General features: G+C 40.3%; 1 protein-coding gene across 1 annotated transcript; it reads left to right on the top strand.

The window, feature by feature from the left end:
- The first annotated feature begins 16,803 nt into the window (after positions 1-16,803).
- On the top strand, positions 16,804-19,201 carry LOC132897550 (E3 SUMO-protein ligase ZBED1-like). Its single transcript, XM_060938812.1, has 3 exons — positions 16,804-18,252; positions 18,514-18,658; positions 18,894-19,201. The coding sequence occupies exons 1-3, from the start codon at positions 16,804-16,806 to the stop codon at positions 19,199-19,201; spliced, it is 1,902 nt and encodes a 633-aa protein (XP_060794795.1).
- Positions 19,202-21,856: the final 2,655 nt, after the last annotated feature.

The raw sequence follows: 21,856 nt of genomic DNA, 5'->3' as shown, positions 1-21,856 counted from the left end.
CTCAGAAGGGGTGGATCCTTCCAATGTTGTAGAGGAGAAGTCTACACATTCGGGTCACTGCAGTGATGTTCACTGAGGAGGAGAGTCCGTCATCGAACACCACCCCTAGGTTCTTTGTGCTGGGTGAACATGACAAAGTTATCCCCCAGGGAGATGATGTCCATGGGTGGAGAGGATGGAGTGGGAATGTAGATTACCTCCATCTTGCCTGGTTTGAGCTTCAGGTGATGGTTGTCCATCCAGCACTGGATGTCATGCAGACAAGCAGAGATGTGAGCAGAGGAGTCACACAGAGTGTGTCAAAAGGAGGAAAAGAGAGAAACAATTGGGTGTCATCAGCATAGCAGTGGTAGGATAGACCATGAGCAGAGATAATCAGGCCAAGAGACTGGGTGTAGAGTGAGAAGAGAAGCGGACCAAGGACTGAACCTTGAGGGATGCCAGTGGTAAGTGGGCATGGTGGTGATACAGTACCAGACCGGATAACCTGGAAGGAGTGACTGGGACTGGATAAGTAGGACTTGAACTAGTCTAGGACTGTCCCACAGATCCCTAAAAGCTGATAAGGGATGACAGGAGGATGGGGTGATCAACAGTATCAAATGCAGCAGAAAGGTCAAGGAGAATCAGAACAGAGGAGAGGGAGGCAGCACATGCTGCACGAAGTGCCTCACTGACTGAGAGAAGTGCAGTCTCAGTTGAGTGACTGGTTCGGAAGCCAGACTGGTGAGGATCCAGGAGGTTGTTCCATGAGAGAAAAGAGGAGAGTTGGTTACCAACATGTTCAAGAATCTTTGATAGGAAGGGGAGAAGAGAAAGTGGGCAGTCGTTCTGGATGACAGAGGGGTCTAAGGTGGGTTTTTTTCAGCAGATGGGTGATGTAGGCCCATTGTAAGCTGGAGGGAAAGTGTCCGGAGTACAAGAAGGCATTGACAAGGGAAGTCATAAATGGGAGGATGTCAGGAGTGATAGTCTGGAAGAATGATGAGGGGATAGGGTCATGGGCACAGGAGGGGGACAGTGAGAAAGCAGGAGATGGGAGACATCAGAAGTGGAAAGAGGGGGAAAAAGCAAAGAGCAAGGGGGAAGAGACAGGGAGGGTGCGGAGGGGGTTGGAGGGGGAGGCAGTGGTGTTGAAGGAGTTGTGAATGGCCACATCTTTTCCTCAAAAAAGACCAAAAAGTCCTCTGCAGTGATGGAGGACTGAGGTACAGTTGGTGGACAGTTGAGGAGAGAAGAGAAAACAGAAAACAGTTGACATGGGTTGGAGATGGAGGTATGAATTTTGGAGTGATAAAACTTGACCTTAGCTGATTTGAGTGAAGTTGTGAACTTGGCAAGAAGGAACTGGTAGTGAGACAGTTTTGAGTTTTCTCTGAATTTTCTCCACTTCCTCTCTGCTGCTCATCGGCTGCTTCTGTTGGAGCGAAGTGTTTCAGACATCCAGGAACTAGGAGAGAAAGATTTTGCTGGCCTGGAGAAAAGAGGAGATAATGTATCAAGTGATAAGGAGAGAGAGGAGAGCAGAGAAAATGCAGCAGATTCAGTGGGAAGATTGGAGAAGGATTCAAGGGGGAGGGGGAATCAGTGACAGAGGAGGCAAGAGAGGAGGGAGAGAGGAAGCGGACTGTAACAGAGGGGGTAGGATGGGGGATGGGTGGAGAGGAAGAGGGAGGGAGAATGAAATTAAGTGGTGATCAAACAGATGGAGAGGGGTAACTGTGGAATCTGAGGTGGAGCAGTTTCTGAGGAAGACCAGGCCTAGAAGGTTGCCAGCTTTAGGGGTTGGAGGTGAGTGCAGCAGGGAGAGATCAAAGAAGTGGTGTAGTGGAAGGAAGGCAGCAAAGTGGGAGGTTTCTAGATGAAGGTTGAAGTCTCTCAGGAGCATCAGTGGGGTGCCATCTTCTGGGCTGGAGGTGAGTAGGATGTCCAGTTCATCAAAGAAACATCCCACAGGACCAGAAGGGCAATAAACAACAATGACAAACAGGTTAATGGGAAAACAGACTGAAACAGAATGAAATTCAAAGGAGGAGATGGAGAGGTGGGCGAGTGGAAGAAGTGAAAACCTCCATGACTGAGAGATCAACAATATAGCACAACCACCATAATGACTAGATGGTTGAGGGGTGTGAGAGAAGGAGGTGGAGAGGGCTGCAGGTGTTGTGGCACTGTCAGGTGACATCCAGGTTTTGGTCAGTGCAAGGATGTGGAGGGACAGGAGGATGGCATGGACAGAGATGAAGTCAGCCTTCCGTGTGGCATGCCGGCAGTTCTATAATCCAGCAGTGATCCAGAAGGTGTCAGCGGAGGTAGTTGAAGGGTAGATGAGGTTGGATAATAATAATAACAATAATAATAACAATAACAATAACAACAATAACAATAATAACAACAACAACATATTATTGCATCATAAATTCAGGTGACATTTGCAGATGATTAAACAATAAAATACATATCAAACTTTAATATCAGAGAGAATTTAAATCCTAATCTGTATTTATTCTACAATTTGTCTCAAAATAGGTAATGAATTAATAAATCCAGTCATAATATCAGGCAGTTGGATAATAAAACTATTCTACAGGAAGGGCATCACACAAAGAATTATATAAATAAAAAAACAAATGTAAAAATATAACACATTTCAAGTATCTTTACAATTAATCTTAAGATGATGTAACCAGTGTACTCAGTCTATTCAGGTTGAAGCTGGTGTCTTCTCTTCTTAGCATGATAGACATACACCTGAATGATCCAGGACACCAAGCTGCCAAAAGTTCTGCTATTATTGAGGCAGTCACACTTCCTGATGATTAACTTTCCAAATCTTGTGCATTTCATTACTCACATCTGGCACAATCTTGTGGGTATTTGTTGTTGTTGTCACCTGAGGTTTGTTTGTAGACACTGAAGAGAACAACACAATTATTATTTAGTTGCTGATTTAAGAAAAAAGAAGGCTGAAGGTGGGTGCACTTTGTTTTTCCCCCCATCACTCTCTATCACAGCCAGAAGTCAGATTTTTTTATGCTCGGGTTGTATTAACTAATCAACTAATAACTAACTTTGTTATTTGTAGACATTAAATGTAGTTATATAAATAATTATTGTAAAATGAAAGACCATGGGGTACCATCTTACCTGCTAAGACCCTGAGGGCTGAGATTCAGGAGCCAGATCCTCGAGTTCACATTCATGATTGTGTGAAGGTGAGTTCTGTGTTTAGAGTGAGATGTTACTTTAGGAATTGTTCTGCACGTTCGTGTCATGATGTACAATGCAAAAATTGCACAAAAGTTAATGATGTTAATCAGTTTTTGATAAAAGCCTGTATTTATTCCATGTTTAATATCACACAGTGATATACTCACCCTCTGTGTCTGTCTACACCCACACAGCCTGTCTCTCTCTTTTCTAAATCTGCAACAACGAGAGCAAAAATGATCATGTCTCCTGTCCAAACAAAATCTTTCTGTATATTTGCATTCCTCAACAATACACACGTACCTTTCTCTGTTCCCCTTCCCTGTGTAATGAGGGGAAAAATAGTCTTTTAGAATAGAAACTGATCATGTTTAGAGCATGCGCAAGTACTCAACAGATCCAGCTATAAAGTGAGTGTAGTGTTTCATATAAGCTACATATTTACATGGTAAACATTAATATTTTTATTCTTATAGGAATCCCATATATCAATTCATGAATAGTCCAAGTTGACAGTAACTTATAATCAAATAATAAATGTATTGTAAAGAGATCTGTAAAAGGATTACAATGAAAATGTACTGTTGTATACTTGCGGGTTTTTTTTTTCACAAGACTCATTTTCATATTGATTTATTCTACTAACACCATTTCCAAAAAAAGTTGGCATATTTTCCAAAATGCATTAAAAAAAAAATCTGTGATTTGTTAATTCATGTGAACCTTTATTTAACTGCAAAAGTGCAAAGAAAAGATTTTCAATAGTTTTACTTAGGGCTGAACGATCTATCGTTTTCGACCAAAAATCGCGATCTCAGCCAACACGATTTCGGGATCGTCAAAGCCGCGGTTTTTGTCAGTGCTCCTAAACTGACCCATGTTTTGTTTCGTCAATAATTTCACACATGTATGCTCTGCGTATTGCCCCAGCATGGTGTAAAAACACTCTGTGTCAGCTACCAATCAAGAAGCTGCATGCTGCGCGTGGACAGGTCACGTGTTATCCACTCCAATCAGTGTAGCTGGTCATTCAATTTCAGACATGGCTGAAGCGGAGTCAGGGGATTTGATCCCAAAGAAAAGCAGCACGTCGGCCATTTGGCAGTATTTTGGATTTGAAGCCTCAGACGAACATCAGAAACAGGTGCTGTGCAAAACATGTCGTGCAAAAGTGGCTACATCCGGTGGAAACGCTACTAATTTATACCGCCACTTGAAAGTTCACCACGCGAATTTGCATGAAGAGTGCATGGCGAAAAAGACCCATGAGACGTCTAGTAGTAGTGAAAGTACTTCGGCCAAACAGACAACAATTACAACTCCTTTTGCCAGTGTAACTCCGTATGACAGAAGTAACCGAAGACACAAGGAGATAACTGCTGCAGTAACAAACTACATTACGAAGGACATGGTGTCTGTAAACACGGTCACCAAAGACTCGTTTAAAAGTTTACTCCGCACAATGGATAAGAGGTATGTTCTGCCCTCCCGCACATACTTCAATCAGGTTGCCATCCCACAGCTCTATGCCAATTTTAAATGTTTGACATCTTTTGTAGATGGGGAAAATGCAGGGTCATTTGTACGTTTTTTTATTATTACGTTTTATTTTTACTACCATTACATTTCATTTCCTCTTGCCACTTTGTGTGAAAAAGAATCACAATCAGAATCACTGAGTACAGGGATTGCATTTCTGTAACTGCTGCTGATGTTGTTAAAGGACATGGGACATGAAACATAAATGCACGCTATATCAGTTTCTTCCCATTAAAAATATGAAATAATTGCATCAACAAATACAAAATTATCTATTAAATTCAGCAAAATCGTTATATTCGTGATTATATGGCATTTCTGCTCGAGCTCCGATATGCATATTTTACAACCGGAAGAGCCGCTGTCACGTGATCATACGTCACAAAAACTTTCAGGTACAGCACAAGCGGGTAGATGAATATGGAGAAGTGTGAATCGTGATGACGAATGCGACAAAATAGTTTTTGTGTCTTGGATGACAAGAAAATTGTTTCGTTTTTAGAGTGTTTAACGTACATTGAACATCATGGTGTATTGCGACCTCCCAGTCAGTCAGACGTGCTGTTACTCCTGTTAGCAATGTAGCTAGGCTCAGCATGGCCAATGGTATTTTTTGGGGCTGTAGTTAGATGCGACCAAACTCTTCCGCGTTTTTCCTGTTTACATAGGTTTATATGACCAGTGACATGAAACAAAGTTCAGTTACACAAATTGAAACGTGGCGATTTTCTATGCTATGGAAAGTCCGCACTATAATGACAGGCGTACTAACACCTTCTTCGCGCTTCGGCAGCGCATTGATACCTTCACTCGGAGTTGTACCATTATTTTTTAGACAGGGCGGACGGACCAGGGCATTCGCCCGCCTGGCCGTGCCCGACGAGGAGCGCTCTCGGCCGGCTTGGGAGGTAGACGGCAGCCCCTCCTGGAAGTGTGGTTTCACCATGGGCCTCATGCGGTAAGGATTAGTATTATAATTTTGGGTGTATCAATTATTGATTATCATAATTCTGACTCGTTTCGCCATTTTGAATGTTTTCATCTCGGACTCTGGAAGCATTGTATCTCAATCAATCTCGAAAAATATCAGCAAAAAAAAATAGCTTGCAACGGACTTTAGCTAGATCTATGATGAACTTTCAATGTATGATACAAAAATAATACTTTCAACAGATCATTAGCCTTTGAGCAGAATTGTTTTTAACTTACCAGGATGTGTTATCGAGCCGAGCGCTTTAAGTTTCATGGGGATTGAATGAACTCTCACTCTCAGAATCATCTGACCCGTCAGAGTAAAGACAAGATCTATGTTCATGTGAATTTCCAGCTATCGGTTCGAATTGATAGGGTCTAACTTCACATCTCTGTGAAACATCGGGAATGTCACTGTCGATGGTGTCCATTTCGGTAGCCTGTTTATATTAGATACCCAAGCGCTGGCTCCTTGAAAAGTTTTTGTGACGTCACGGGTCACGTGACCGCTTAGCTAATTAACGAATCATTGTTTTACGCTGATGTATAAAAAAGTTGAATGTGATGATTTTCACATTTTTGACGCCCTGCAGTGATTTAGATGGCATTTCTTATGTCCTTTAGACATAATTATACCCAGAAAAAAATCCATGTCCCATGTCCTTTAAATGTTCATAAGCTAGCTCCCTTGAGCCATTCTTGCACTACTTTTAAGGTAAGACTTTTTTGCTATACTTTGTTGTTTATTATAATTTATAATGCTTATGTACATTCTTTTACAAAAGTGCAATATTTTGATGCTGCTGAGCCATTGATCAACCTTTTTTTATGTCTGATATGTTGTAGCAGCGGTCTCAAAAGTAGCCAGTCACCGGCGGCAAATCGCCGTCTGTGGCTTGTTATGCCGCCGGCTATTGTCAGTCAAGTCACAAAATTTAATATTAAATATTTCTGACGGCAAAAAAAGTTGTGAACGTAAATTACATCCACTATGTCATGTATGTCCGTTGCCGCATCAGCTTTGTTTACATCCTCGACATGAGTGCAGTCATTACTGCCTGTGTTGCCAGATTGGGCGGTTTTAAGTGCATTTTGGCAGGTTTTGAACATATTTTGGGCTGTAAAACGTCAGCAGTATCTGGCAACATATTTTTTTACTTAATACAAGAAATTAATGGATGCCAACGTTTTTACCAAAATGGTATTTTATTTTCCACTGTTTAGGCAGCTTCAGCATCATACTGTGAGATTCTGTTCAAATTGGGTTTTTTTTCTTCTATGAAGCCTGAGCCATTTATTTTATTAGTTTATAATTATTGTTTAATTTAGTCTTCAGGAGAGACAGTACTAGTATTAATAGTTTTTTCTTACATGAAAGCTGAGGCATTTATATTATATTTTAAGGTAACTTCATGTTTGTTGTTAATTTGTTAATTCATGTGAACCTTTATTTAACTGCAAAAGTGCAAAGAAAAGATTTTCAATAGTTTTACTGACCAACTTCATTGTATTTTGTAAATATAAACAAAGTTAGAATCTGATGCTTGCAACACACTCAAAAAAAGTTGGGACAGAGACAAAATAAGACTGAAAAGTTTATAGGATATTCAAGTAACACCATTTTGGAAGATTCCACAATAAGCAGGTTCCTTGGTATCATGATTGGGTATTAAAAGGAGCCGCACCAAAGGCTCAGACTTTACAAGCAAGGATGGGGTGTGGCTCACTGCTTTGTGCCAAAATTCATGAGAGAATTGTTCGTCAATTCAAAAAGAACATTTCTCAATGCAAGATTTTAGGTCTTTCAAAATCTGCAGTACATAATATTGTGAAAAGATTCAGGGAATTCGAAGACATCTCAGTGTGCAAAGGGTGAGATCAGAAACTACTGTTGAATATGCATGACCTTCAAACCCTCAGGCAGCACTGCCTGAAAAACCGTCATGCTAATGTGACAAATGGGCTCAGGAGTACTTCGGAAAACTGTTGTCACTTAACACAGTCTGCCGCTGCATCCAGAAACTGTATTGTGCAAGGAGGAAGCCAATCATCAATTCTATGCAGAAATGATGCCGATTTCCCTGGGCCTGAACTTATCTCAGATGAACCGAAAGAGAGTAGAAACATGTGCTGTGATCAGATGAGTACACATTTCAGCTTGTTTTCAGGAAAACTGGACGTCAAGTTCTCAGTGCCAAAGGTGAACATCACCATTCAGTTTGTTATCAGGAAAGGTGTAAGAGCCAGCATTTGTGATGGTATGGGGGACATCAGTGCCCACGGCATGGGGGAGTTGCATGTATGTGAAGGTACCATTGATGTGGAGGTGTATATTTGGATTTTAGAGAGCCGTATTCATCAAGGCAACATCTCTTCCTAGGAAGTCCATGTTTATTTGAGCAGGACAATGCAAGGCCTCATTGTGCATGGGCTACAACAGTATGGCTTTGTAGACACAGAGTGCATGTGCTTCACTGGCCTGCTGCCAGTCCAGATCTGTCTCCTATTGAGAATGTATGGCACATCACGAAGAGGAGACTCAGACAACAGCAACCACAGACTGTTGAGCAGCTGAAGTCTTGTATCAAGCAAAAATGGACAAAAATTCCAAATGCAAAACTGCAACAATTAGTATGCTCCCATATGATTAAAAAGTATTATTAAAGGAAAGGTGATGTAATACAATGATAATAATGGATCTGTCCCATCTTTTTGGGAGTGTGTTGCAGGCATCAAATTCTAACTTCGTTTATATTTACAAAATACAATTATGTTGGTCAGTAAAACTACTGAAAATACGTATTTGTCCTTTTGTCAGTTAAATAAAGGTTCATGTGAATTAACAAATCAGAGTTTTGTTTTTATTTCATTTTGGAAAATATCCCAACTTTTCTGGAAATGGGGTTAGTATTTTTAATTGGCAATAAAATTTATACCGCATGATTGGAACAAGGAAAAATATTTTCATTAAGAAATATTAGGAGATTTTGTGCATGTGGTTTAAATCATCTCAACATTGCACATATATAGAGGCATTATCTCCAATCATTTTGTTAAGGATATTTCCAGACACGTCTATAGTTATTTTTTGAGGTTCCAAAGCTGTATCTAAAGCTAGTTAAGGAGGCATATTGGCCAGGCATGACTTAATGATTTCCAGTCCCATCAACAACCATAAAAGTTTTTAATTAAATAAATAAATAAACAAACAAACAAACAAACAAACAAACAAACAAACAAGTCATTTTTGTGTGTTAGTTCATTTACCGCATTCGACCTAATTAGTGCACCTGCCCCTATAAGCATACCCCACTTTTCTGACAGCACAAACTGAGTGAAGTCACTGACGTAAAAAAAAAACAAGGTATCTTACCTGATTGACCATTAAATACATTTTTCAGCCTTTTTACAAGTAGTTCTTTGCCAGTAAATCAGAAGAAGCATTTTACTTCTAATCCACCAACTAATGTTGAGTGGTTATATTTGTCAGAAGTAATGACACATAATTTCCTCACCGTTTTTCAGAAAGAAATATGCAATCTTGCTCAGTTCTCTTGGAATGTGGCCTATGGTTATATCATTGTTCACAACAGCCACTGCATATTTATCATGAGGGTTATTATATTCAATTGATATCTCCAAAGTCTAGCCAATTTCTGGGGTCCAAACACTTCTATACACATGATAGCCACATTGAAAATCTCCATTGCAAGACTGGCTCCCACTTGACATCATGTGACCAGCTTCCCTGTTGCTAGTGATTTAGCCATTCCAAGTTGTAAAACGGGGGGAAAAGGCCTCATGAATGTTATATGTTTCCATCAGAAATAATAGGAATAGTTTTCTTGAAATGATTGCGATTATACACTGAATTGTCTGAAGACCTCCACCTATCAATTTTTTGAAGAGAAAAACAGTGTTAAAAGAAAAACTTTCAAATGACGCACTCCCTCTCAACTTCTGACATGGAATAACCCAATCAGACTGATTCTGCATCTCTCATCTCTCCTTATCCTTTGCCTCATGACAATTGAAGATGGTCAATCCTTGTCCCATAAAGGGCAGAAGATTCAATCCGATGAAATATCTTTCAAATTGAAACTAGTTACATATGCGAAAGAACATGGCAATCAGGCTACTACCAGATATTATGATATTGACAGAAAGTGAGTGATCAAATGAGGAAAAAAGAATGAATTGAATTCAACAAAATGTAAGAGTTGGAGAAAGCAGTGTGGAAGGGCTGGAAGGAAGATCAGATTTGTTGAGATACAGGAGAAATTGCTGGAGTGGCAACAGAGCCATTGTGAAAAGTGGGTTCGAGTGACAAATCAAATGAGAAGCACTTCGTTTGCACAAGCTCCAAGGGAATCAATCATTCAAACTGAGTTGTGGTTGGTTACGCAGATTTATGAAGTGGCATAACATTTCCTTCAGAAAAGCCACACGTTGCACAAAAAATGAGGATGTTTTGAATGACAAAGCTCAGAATTTTCTGAAATATGTTATCTGCATGCAGAAGTGCAAAGGATACAACTTATCCATGATTGGCAAAATGGATGAAACAGCCATGTGGCTTGATATGCCAGGTGAATATAGCCTTGAAACAGTGGGAAATAAAACTGTGACTATGAACACCACAGGCCATGAGAAGATGAGGGTTAGGGTTTGTCTGATGGCTATGGCAAACAGCACAAAGCTACCCCATCTTGTTTTACTCAAAGGTGTAAAACCACCCAAAGACATCCCAACTGGACTCCATGGCAAAATGACTCCTGGTGCATGGGCAAATGGAGAAGTCATCAGGTTCCGGATCAAAATGATATAGAGAAAAGTTTGTAAAGCAAATCGTGGACTGCTAGTCTGGGACTCATTTTCTGGCCACAGAACCACAGAGGTAAAGAAAATGCTATGTAAATACAGCACTAACTTTGCCGTGATTCCAGGATGGTATACTTCAAAACACCAACCATGTGATGTTAATTTGAACAAATATTGAGAACTGCATGATGACTGGCTATTCAACAGTTTTGTGTCATTGACAAAAGCGGGAAAACGCAGACCACCAGAAAAAAAAACCTTATTAAAATGGATAAAGGAATGGTGGGCAGCTGTAACCCCAGAGATAATCCATCAGTCCTTCCTAAAAACTGGGATATTAATTGCAATGGATGGAACCCAAGATGATTTGCTATTTGCCGAGAGTGACAATAAAGATCCATTTGAAGGGTTTGACAAAGCTTCAGTGGGGGAAATAGAAGCAAATCACCAACTTTGGAGAACATCGCAATGGAGTTGGAGACAGTCAATGAATGGAGTGAACCAGATGAGGAATCCAACTCATCTTCTGGCTCTGACTATGATTGCCCTGATTCGCCTGGTCACTAAACTTTAATATCCATTGAGATTCATACACTCATATGAGGGTGCCTAGTCATAAGCTTCCTTTGACTACCAAATGTGATTGGATCTTTGAATTTGAGATTTCTAACTTGGAATGTATTCCCTGAAATTGAAATGTTTTGTTCACTGCAAATTTGAATAATATTTCTAGTTGGATAGTGATTTACATATTAGGGAAACAGAACATATCTACAACATGATGGATCTCAAGGTTTGTGGTTTTCATTTATTCATAAGCTGGTAGTGCTACGGTTTGTAATCACAGATTCAGAATTTAAACAGATCTAGATCTCCAATACATGTATTAGTATCAATGAATAATAAGATATTATCAATACTATTTGTAAGTTTGAATGCCTAAAGCAGTTCTCTCAGAGTCCCTATTTAGCACATCCATATGATGGCCATATGATGTTTTCTAGGCACCCGGTACGCTAATTAGATCGAATATGGTACAGTTTCTTTTTTTTACTTACAAAGAAGGAGCAAAATAAAAGCGTCTTAAATGTTGTTTCTGCCGTTTCTGCCTTTCTGTTACTGATACAACAACAGAATGACCAAAAATACACAGACCAGCTCTACATCATAGTGTGTTGGGCTTGTAGATTATACTTACAGAAAGCAGAAATTTGTAAAGCAAGGCAGCACATGGCAAAGACACATTCAGCTGGTAGGAGAATAACTCGCAGATCCACTGTACGCTGACCATTTCCTATTTATAAATGAAAAAGAAAAGAAATTGTAGTTTCATATGTATATGTTCAGTGGACTGATTTCAATAAAAAAAATTGTCACTAATATAATCTGTCAGTAAAATTTCACGCTCACATTTTTAGAGTTTACTTTTGTAACATTGTTATTTTTATTAAAAATCATAATAATATAGAGCTCACTCACGTGCTTTTAGGATCAGCTCTACTAATAAAGCGACAACATTTACAAAAAAAACCAACGCTGTACCAAAAATGTACACAACCAAATAGGATAAAGCTGGAAAACAAAGACATGACAATTAGAGAAAACATGAACTTTTCCCTTTTGACTGAGCTTGTTGTTTTGTAAATATAGAATAAAGGCATTTCATGGCCTGATTTTAACTCAGATATGTCTTGATTGAGACATGGCAGTGTACTTCGACAGAAAATAATTTTGTACTTACGTCGCTGTGTCCTAGTGTTTGTGGAGTAGGATTCTGGAAATGTAAAAGCAAAAATCAGTGAATTTATATTGGTGGTAACAAGGCTGTTCGTTTGTTTTGGGGTAAAAATGAATGCTATGTGAGCTCATCAACTAGATTTAGCAACTATTAATGCCTTTAGTGAGGGTACACACTGCAAAGATGCTCTTAGTAAAGTTGCTCTCAAGAGTCCTTCTTATGAAAGCCACGACCAGAGACAAGATTCATTGGTTAAGAGCATCTTTAAACTCATTCTTTAGCCCTAAAGTGCAATGTTATCAGGAGACCCGCCCCTGAACTTTGACTGAATTTGTTAGGATGCCAACTCCTGGGAAGGCCGCTCCATTTTTAAACAGTCCTTCTCACTATAGAATGGTGAACTTCAAATTGTTTGGAGATGGCCTTATAACCCTTCTCAGATTGATGACCAACAATAATTGCTCCTCTGAGGTCATGGCTAATGTCTTATATTTTGGCATGATATACACACACCTGAGTGTTCCAGAACACCCAAACTACCAAATGTTCTTTAAAATATTCTATTTGTAAATATAGAATAAAGGTATTTTATGGCCCGATTTTACTTCTAATATATTTTTGATTGAGATATGGCAGTGTACTTCAACAAAAAATAATTTATGTCATTGTGTCCTAGTGTTTCTGGAGCCAGATTCTGGAAGTGTAAAAGCAAAATCAGTGAATTTATATCAATGGTAAGAAGTCTGCAATAATAATAGAAAAAATCTGCTCCCTTCTATGCAATCCATTACACATTTTCCAATTTTGTATAAATAATAATACGCTAGTGCCACCTCCAAACCTGCACACCAATAATAATCTGATCACATTCATGACATATATGAAAGATTTTTGAGCCAATTGATACTGGTCAAAATCCGACCCTTTCAGCATGACATTCACACCAGTGCACATGGACACCAAATTTCTAGCTGTCTAACCCATTAAAGTTCTCAGAACTACTCATGAATGATAAAACCACCCTAAATGATTAGATACAAGCAGTGCAATGAACATTCAAGATGCAAATGTTTGGCCAAAGAAAGCAGCATTTTACAAAACAGAAAGTCTATGTAGAACATAAATAATTCTAACTGTTATCCTATCAGTGTAGGAGAAGAGGCATTTGTAACCACAACACACTGTCCTGTCCGGCACCTGTAATGAATATTCAGATGTTCAAGCTCCCCTCACCAGTACACCAAGCTTGCTGGACTTTCCTTTCTGAGATATCAATCACATTGTTTAGGCTTGTGAGTCTTTAACTAGATGGCCTTGAATTTTGACTTTTCCTGCCTCGTGTATGACGCATATTCAGACCTGTAATTATCTTTCAATTTTTACAAATTATAAAATAAGTGTGTCCTGTCACAAATTATAATGCTCGATATTAAAATTAAGGACTTACAAGGTCAAATTAATTACTACTTTCTTTAGAAGTCTGGGTTTGATTCTGAGTCCAGTTGGATGGATAATTCTCACACCATGTCATACGCAAGTGTGAAACTCACATGTTATTACATATGTATAATAGAAAAAGACCTTGATATTCAAATTGATATTAAGGAGCGCATCACTTGAGCAAACCATCCTAATATGCTCAAAAATTCTGGAATTCTGTTCACTCCAAGAGAGGTTTTTCAGTAGAGTCTAGTGTTTAAACCACTTCCTTTAAACACAAACATTTACCTTAAAAAACAGAGAATGTAGACTAAAGAAACGTGAATAAATACATCTTTAATATGTCAGTAAAATTATGTCAGTAAATATGATTTAAAGTTGAATAAGGAAAACATCTAGAAAAATATTTTAAAATGTTATATTTGTTGTATTATAATCTCATTATGAGAATTTGAGACGTTCCTTGAGAATGTCTAGGGGGACAGAGATGCTTTTGCAAGCCAGTCAATCTCTCCAGCGTGTCCTGGGTCTGCCACATGGTCTCCTCCTGTTTGGATAAGCCCGGAACACATCACCTAGGAGGTATTCAAGAGGCATCCTAGACAGATGCCTGAATCACCTCAGCTGGTTCCTTTTGATGTGGAAGAGCAGGGACACTACTCTGAGCCCCTCCTGAATGTCTGAGTTCCTCACCTTGTCTCTAAGGCCCAGACACTCTTCAGAGAAAACTCACTTCTGTCGCTTATGTCCGCAATCTTGTTATTTTGGTCATTACCCACAGTTTGTGGCCATAGGTGAGGACAGGATGTAGGAATGCCTTTTGACTCTGTTCTCTCTTCACCAAAACAGACAGTTACAGCTTCTGCGTCACTTCAGAAATTGCACTGATTCATCTGTCGATCTCTCACTCCATTCTGCACTGAGTGTTCCTCAACCCTAAACTACCAAATGTTATGCTTTTTATAGAGGTATTTACACTTCTTGATGATTAACTAATCTTGTGAATTTCATTAATAACTCCTGGCTGCTAATTACTCTCTTACTGATTGTGGAAGTAGAAAGGGTGTACTTATTTTTTCCCACCTGTATCGTTTCTGAATGTTGCTTTACATTTTGGGGAAAAAATTACTACAAAATGAAATCTATTGTGTTTTTCTGTTGTCACCTGAGGTTATTTATTTGCTTATAGAAGCTGGTGAAGACCACACAATTTGTATATAAATTTAAACATAGAATTGTTTGAGGGTGCGCTCACTTTTTCACATGACTGTGGTTAAAATCACTTATGAAAAATTCATGAGAATCATCTCCAGAATAGAGGAGTTTCCAATTTCTGGGGTGGGGGTGGGGTTCTTTTCTTTTTCCCCTTTTTTCTTTTTAACATGACGGGGTTTTTTTTCTCATCAACTTCAAGGTAGGAGAAAAGAAACTGGTAAGGGAAAGACTATGCATAGCTCATATAGCATTATGTTTGGCTCCTATATCATTACTGAAAACTTAGTGACTGTTACAAAGCACCTACTTGAGTCTCCTTCCATGAATGTTAAAGAAATGTCTCCTCACAGAAAACCATATCGACAATGATATGCTTTTCTTTGTTAAATAACACTGGAGCTTCCACTTCTGAATGAGCTGTTACTATAGAAACAAAAACTTTCAGTATTACAATGAGTGCATTAATATAAACATTTATATTACAGCCACAAATACTCAGGTCTGTACTGAAATAGAAACTCAATCAACATCTTCTGACTTGAGAATTCACCCGAGCAGTGGTGAAATTATTGTAATTTCTGATAAAAAGTAAAATTATTTTACAATTATTCAGGACTGATGTCATATACATCTATATGCTGCTTAATATTCCAGCATCTCACAAGTACTTCAAATAGTTCTCAGCCTCACCCAGAAATAAGGGGCATAACTCCCATTTTGGGGCATAACTGTAAACCCTTATCTCACTGTCCACAAAAACCCAAATGAAAGAAGCAATCAAAGAGAAAAGGAAAGGAACGCTTCAAGCTGGTGCGCTGTTGCTCCAGGACAATGTGCCTGTCCACACAGCACAGGTGGCAGGAGCAGAAGCAGCCAAATGTGGCTTTGCTTGTTGCCCCATGCACCTTACTCACCCGACCTGGCACTGTCTGAATTCTATCTGTTTCCCAAACTCAAATCGTAATTGTGTGGTCACCATTTTCAGAGCAATGATGAAGTTATCCATGCTGTTGAAGAGGCTCTGGAGGCTCAAGATGTGACCTTCTTCCATGAAAGGATAGTGAAGCTTGAACATTGGTGTACCAAGTGCATTGAAGTTTTCTGGGTGAGGCCAAGAACTTTTTGAAGTACCCTAGTAAAACGCTTTTCTGCATTCGTGGTACAAACGGTTCAGGATCCTTCTGTGCAATTGACAAAACCAGACGCTTCACAACACCATATTCTTTCAGCTTAAATTGTAATATATAGATTTAGGTACTGCCTAAAAGCGGAGCTCCCATCTGTTTCTGGGTTGTAGAATTTTCTTATATCATAGCCAGTCTCTTTTGTTTTATTTCTTTACTGGCTAGTACTGGCCACTAGGCTGTGTGTATGACTGGTAATTACTAACACTGGCCACTAGGCGGTGTGTATGACTGGTAATTACTAACACTGGCCACTAGGCGGTGTGTATGACTGGTAATTACTAACACTGACCACTAGGCGGTGTGTATGACTGGTAATTACTAACACTGACCACTAGACGGTAGGCTTGGGAAGATTCACCGATGCACATCGGAAAATCGATACGACCTGTTAAGATGCAGTTGCATCGATTTGCAAACGTCGCATCGGAAAAAACCGCACATAAACTTGAGATGCATCGTATCTAAACTGTCTGCATCGATATAAACCGATTAATATCTTAATTTAATACATATAATGAATAAATTATAACATAACAGTTTAGAAAAGGGTCTGGTATTTCTGGGTTTCATCTCTCTATCTCTCTCCTACTCAAGTCTCGGCTCAAGTCTCGCGCGAATAGGCGGGTCCAACCTAGCTTTCGAATAGGATAGAGGCGGAAAGTCAGCCAGATAGCGGTTAACATGGAGGAAGACAAAACAGACATTGTTCATTCGGTGGTGGGTTTCAAGTCTAACGTATGGAAAGATTTCGGGTTCTACAAGCGAGGGGGAGAGCTGGACAAGACAACGGCCATATGTAAACTCTGCCGTGCAGAGATAAGATACACAGGCAGCACAACGAATTTGGCTGCACACCTGAAGCGGCGACACAACATCCCCCAGTCCCCGGCTACGTCAGCGACAGCTAGCAGTGCTGCAACACCTTCACGTGAGCCAAGATTACTCCAGTTTTTTCTGTCACCTCTGGCAAACAATTCTCCCAGGGCAAAATCCATCACAGACGCCTTATCTTTCTTCCTCTGCAAAAGCATCCAGCCATACAGCATTACCGCAAACGAGGGATTCAAGTACCTGCTTGAGGTGTTGGAGCCGAGGTATAGCATACCCGACAGGAAAGTGTTTTCTGACAAGATAGTCCCTGCACTTTATGAGAAAGTAAAGATGGATGTTGTCGACTCAATGAGCCGTGCTCAGAGGGTGTCAATAACGGTAGACGGATGGACATCTTGTGCCACTGATTCATATATTACAGTCACGGCACACTACGTGAACGAGGAATGGGACTTGCAGTCTCATGTCCTGCAAACACGGGTATTTAATGAGTCTCATACCGGGGCAAACCTAGCAGCGTTGCTGAAAAATGTCCTCCGCAAGTGGAACATCGCAGATAAAAACCCTGCCTTGGTTACGGACAACGCAAGGAATATGGTCGTGGCCGGAGCTGGCGCAGATCTTACGCCCCACGTCAGATGCGTAGCCCACACATTAAATTTGGCCTCGCAAAAGGCCCTCAAGATGGACAGGGTGTCTGAACTGTTGGTAAAGGTGAGGAAGGTGGTGACGTATTTCCACAGAAGCCCACAAGCAGTCGAAATTCTACAGGAAATTCAGTCCCAGCTACACCTACCCAACCACAAGCTTATCCATGATGTCTGCACAAGGTGGAACAGCTCAGTGGACATGCTCGAGAGATTTTGGGAGCAACAGCCTGCCCTGTTGAACGCTATGCTATCCAGGAGGATCAGGAGGGGAGAAGGCCTGGCTGCAACCGATGTGAACGAGGACGACATGAGACTCATCCAAGAGATCATACAGTTGATGTCCCCAGTGAAAGTGGCCACTACACTTTTAAGTGAGGAAAAAAGCCCAACCAGCTCAATGATCGCCCCCATACAGGCCAAACTCGACAAACACTTCTCGGAAGACAACACCGACATGCCAATCATCGCAGAGATGAAGCAGCGCTTCCGACAGGATTTTTCCGATCGTTACGTGGAGCACCAAGAACTCCTCAACAATGCATCGGCCCTCGATCCCCGATTCAAAGACCTGACTTTCCTTGATGACGTCGACTCCAGAGATCTCATCTTTGTGAAAATAGCAGCAGAGGTGGTGAAGATGAACGAAAAGGTAATATATTATTTTTTTTATTTTATTTTAAATCATAGAATGTGACTATTTATTACCCTCATCACTCACTCACTCTCTCTCTCACACACACACACACACACACACTAGCTCAATACCTTAATTAATTTTGGTCGTTGTCTAATGTTTAGTTGAATGAAATCTAAATAAGGAATATTTATGTTGTATTTCTTTACAGCACTGTGTGTGTGTAAGATTGTCAATGTCTCTTATCAATCTTCTGTGCAAACACTTGTTACATAGATTTTTGACAATAATATACAATTTGACTTTGATATGGATTGTCAGACGGAAGGCAGATGTGCACTGGATGAAGGAGGGGCACTGGATGAAGGAGGGGCAGCTGAAGGAGGAGGTGATAGAAGCCCCAGCATAGAAGAAAGAAGAGGTTTGTTTTCACTGTGCTTGAGTAGTAGACTGTTCATTTAAAATACATAAAAGATTTATCTTTTATCTGAAAAGATAAATGCGGATCTTTTTAATACAGCACAACAGTTTAAGATGTTGTTGATGTATGTAATGCACATGTATGCATGTTATTATTGTTAAACAGTGTGTTGTGTTGTGCTGTGTTGACTGCTCGTATTGTTCAACACTAATAATCTTGCACATGTCCTCTATAGATGATGATGTCTTGCCTTCTCCCAAAAAGAAGACTGCCATGGACCAGCTGTTTGGAGAGTTTGTCACCACAAGAACACCAATGAAGACCACAAGGGAGAAAGCTAAGGATGAAATTTTAAAATACAGAGAGAGAGATCCTTTAGAACTAGGCGGTGATGTGTTGCAGTGGTGGAAAAAGCAGGCAGACCTACCACTCCTTTCATCTTTAGCCAAAGATTACTTGTCCATCCCAGCAACGAGCGTGTCCTCTGAGCGTGTGTTTAGCAGGCAATATTGTTACTGCACAACGAAGTCTCTTGCACCCTGACCATGTTGATCAATTGATCTTTCTTAAAAAGAACTTGAAAAAGACCCATCTGGGTTAAATGTTTGAATTCAGTAGCCTGAACTGTTGCTCTCTTGTTATTCCCATTTGTTCATAATTGTGAATCATTTTACATTTGGAGGAAAATGCAATGAGTCCCTTTGTTAATGTTTTTTAAGTTGTTATATTGGATGGAATCTCCTGGCCTCAATCTTTTTTTTTAGTAGCCCATTTTATTTGTTTTACCTCCTGTATAAACTTAATGCACTTTTGAAAGCTTAACCTGGAAACATAGTATTATGTAGGTCTTGAGTTGTTCTACAACATGCACTAAAGAGGAATCTTAATTTTTGTTTAAGGTTATACTTGTACTACAGTTCCAGAGAGACCTGTAAGCACTTTATGTTGTACTTCCTGTGTTTCAAAATAAAAGGCACAGCTTTAATGCTTCAAGTGCCATAACTTGAACTACTCTGTATTCCATGGTGCACTTTTCTTCTGCATTGCATCGTATCGAATCGCATCGTATCGCACTGGACCGCATTGTATTAGAATTAAATCGTACTGTATCGCACCGTATCGCAGCATGCGGGAGAATCGTATCGCATCTTAGCACTGGCAATTTCATTAATCTTGAATGTATCGAATCGTTGGCAGTGTATCGAGATGCGTATCGTATCGCTTTGATTATGAAGATTCCCATCCCTACTAGACGGTGTGTATGACTGGTAATTACTAACACTGACCACTAGGCAGTGTGTATGACTGGTAATTACTAACACTGGCCACTAGGCGGTATGTATGACTGGTAATTACTAACACTGACCACTAGACGGTGTGTATGACTGGTAATTACTAACACTGGCCACTAGACGGTGTGTATGACTGGTAATTACTAACACTGGCCACTAGGCGGTGTGCATGACTGGTAATTACTAACACTGGCCACTAGGTGGTGTGTATGACTGGTAATTACTAACACTGGCCACTAGGCGGTGTGTATGACTGGTAATTACTAACACTGGCCACTAGGCGGTGTGTATGACTGGTAATTACTAACACTGGCCACTAGGCGGTGTGTATGACTGGTAATTACTAACACTGGCCACTAGGCGGTGTGTATGACTGGTAATTACTAACACTGGCCACTAGGCGGTGTGCATGACTGGTGGTACACGTACACACCACAAAAAAATCAACTCGATGGGTTTACCATTTTTTCTTAGGTATGATGCTCCGCTGGGAGCTCCGCTACTACAAGGAAGCAAATGCTAATTATATTTGACCTGTTACAGAGGGGAGATGCCCTGGAGGATTTACAATTTAGTATATCGCAAAGTAGTGAATACAGGCCCGTAGCCAGCATTGTGGAGGGGGGGGGGGGGGGGGGTCTTTTTTCCCCAAAAGTGGACTTCATCTGGCCCCCTACTCCCGTACCCCCCAAATACACGAGCACACTTCAAATCTTCTAATTTAGACATTTTTTTATTCGTTATAAGTTCTCTGTTGTCTAACTTATTATTGTTATCTTCCTACAACTGTGCTGTGACTTCATTGTCTGTCTCTGTTGCTCACCTCAGTTGTCTGTTGTTGCTCTCTTTCATTGTCTGTCTCTGTTGTTGCTCTCCTTCATTGTCTGTCTCTGTTGTTGCTCTCCTTCATTGTCTGTCTGTTGTTGCTCTCCCCTCCTGTCTGTCTGTTGTTGCTCTCCTTCATTGTCTGTCTGTTGTTGCTCTCCTTCATTGTCTGTCTGTTGTTGTCTGTCTCTGTTGCTCACTTCAGTTGTTGTTTATGGCATCAGAACACTCCTGATCTGCCCATGCTTTAGCATAAAAAACAACAATAATTTCTAATTGAGATAAATGTTTCAAGTAATCCTGAGATTGAAATAATATCGCACAGCCCTATAAGGACAATTGATTTAAAAATGCCCAAATGCAGCAACAGTGGGTGTTTTCACACACACTGGTCTGAACATTTTCATTTTTCAGCTAGTGCACACGTTTCTTTTCACTCTGATCCAAATGCCAAACCACTGACAGGGCGTCATGTTACCATGATGCCATGTTACCATGACGACTGAAAAACACGTGCTCTTAAAGTCTCGCATTTTACTGTCTTCACACCACACCACAGCTCCAATTTCCCAAGCTGAAAAAAAAAATAAAAGCAGCCCCAGGTCCGACGCTACTAGTACCTAGCCATCGAGCCACCTAACTCATCCCTGTGTGTGCGTGTCACTGACGGACGGGCTGACGCTACCCCCCACCCCCACTGATCACTCTGACAGATCGATCTACCACTACTGTTGTAAACAAAAGAAAAACAAAGTCCTGCACTCAGCAAAATATTGGCGCCATGTTCCAAAAAAGGACCAAAATGGGTACATTTTGGCCCTTTTTTGGAACATGGCGCCAATATTTTGGGACAAAGTAGCAGCAGATTTCTTGCGTTTTCTGTCTTTATCTTCTTTTATAGAGGGCTACTGCGTGACGTCACCGTACCACGAGATTGTGCTAGGGCGCCATATTGGAAGACCAAGTACATGCATACATACATACAATATAAAACACAGTACGAGCAAGAGTAAAGTGACACGATGGCTGATAATTCTGGTTATGTGAGCACATTACCAGCTGCAGAAAGAGCACGGTATGT

This window comes from Neoarius graeffei, chromosome 14 (assembly GCF_027579695.1).
Source record: "Neoarius graeffei isolate fNeoGra1 chromosome 14, fNeoGra1.pri, whole genome shotgun sequence".
Lineage (NCBI taxonomy): Eukaryota > Metazoa > Chordata > Actinopteri > Siluriformes > Ariidae > Neoarius > Neoarius graeffei.
This window is presented reverse-complemented; position numbering and strand designations above follow the sequence as displayed.

Coding starts and splice junctions, on each gene's coding strand:
- LOC132897550 (XM_060938812.1), top strand. CDS start 16,804: ATGGAGGAAGACAAAACAGACATTGTTCATTCGGTGGTGGGTTTCAAG. Junction 18,253..18,513: donor TGGTGAAGATGAACGAAAAG/GTAATATATTAT, acceptor CTTGTTACATAG/ATTTTTGACAATAATATACA. Junction 18,659..18,893: donor CAGCATAGAAGAAAGAAGAG/GTTTGTTTTCAC, acceptor TGTCCTCTATAG/ATGATGATGTCTTGCCTTCT.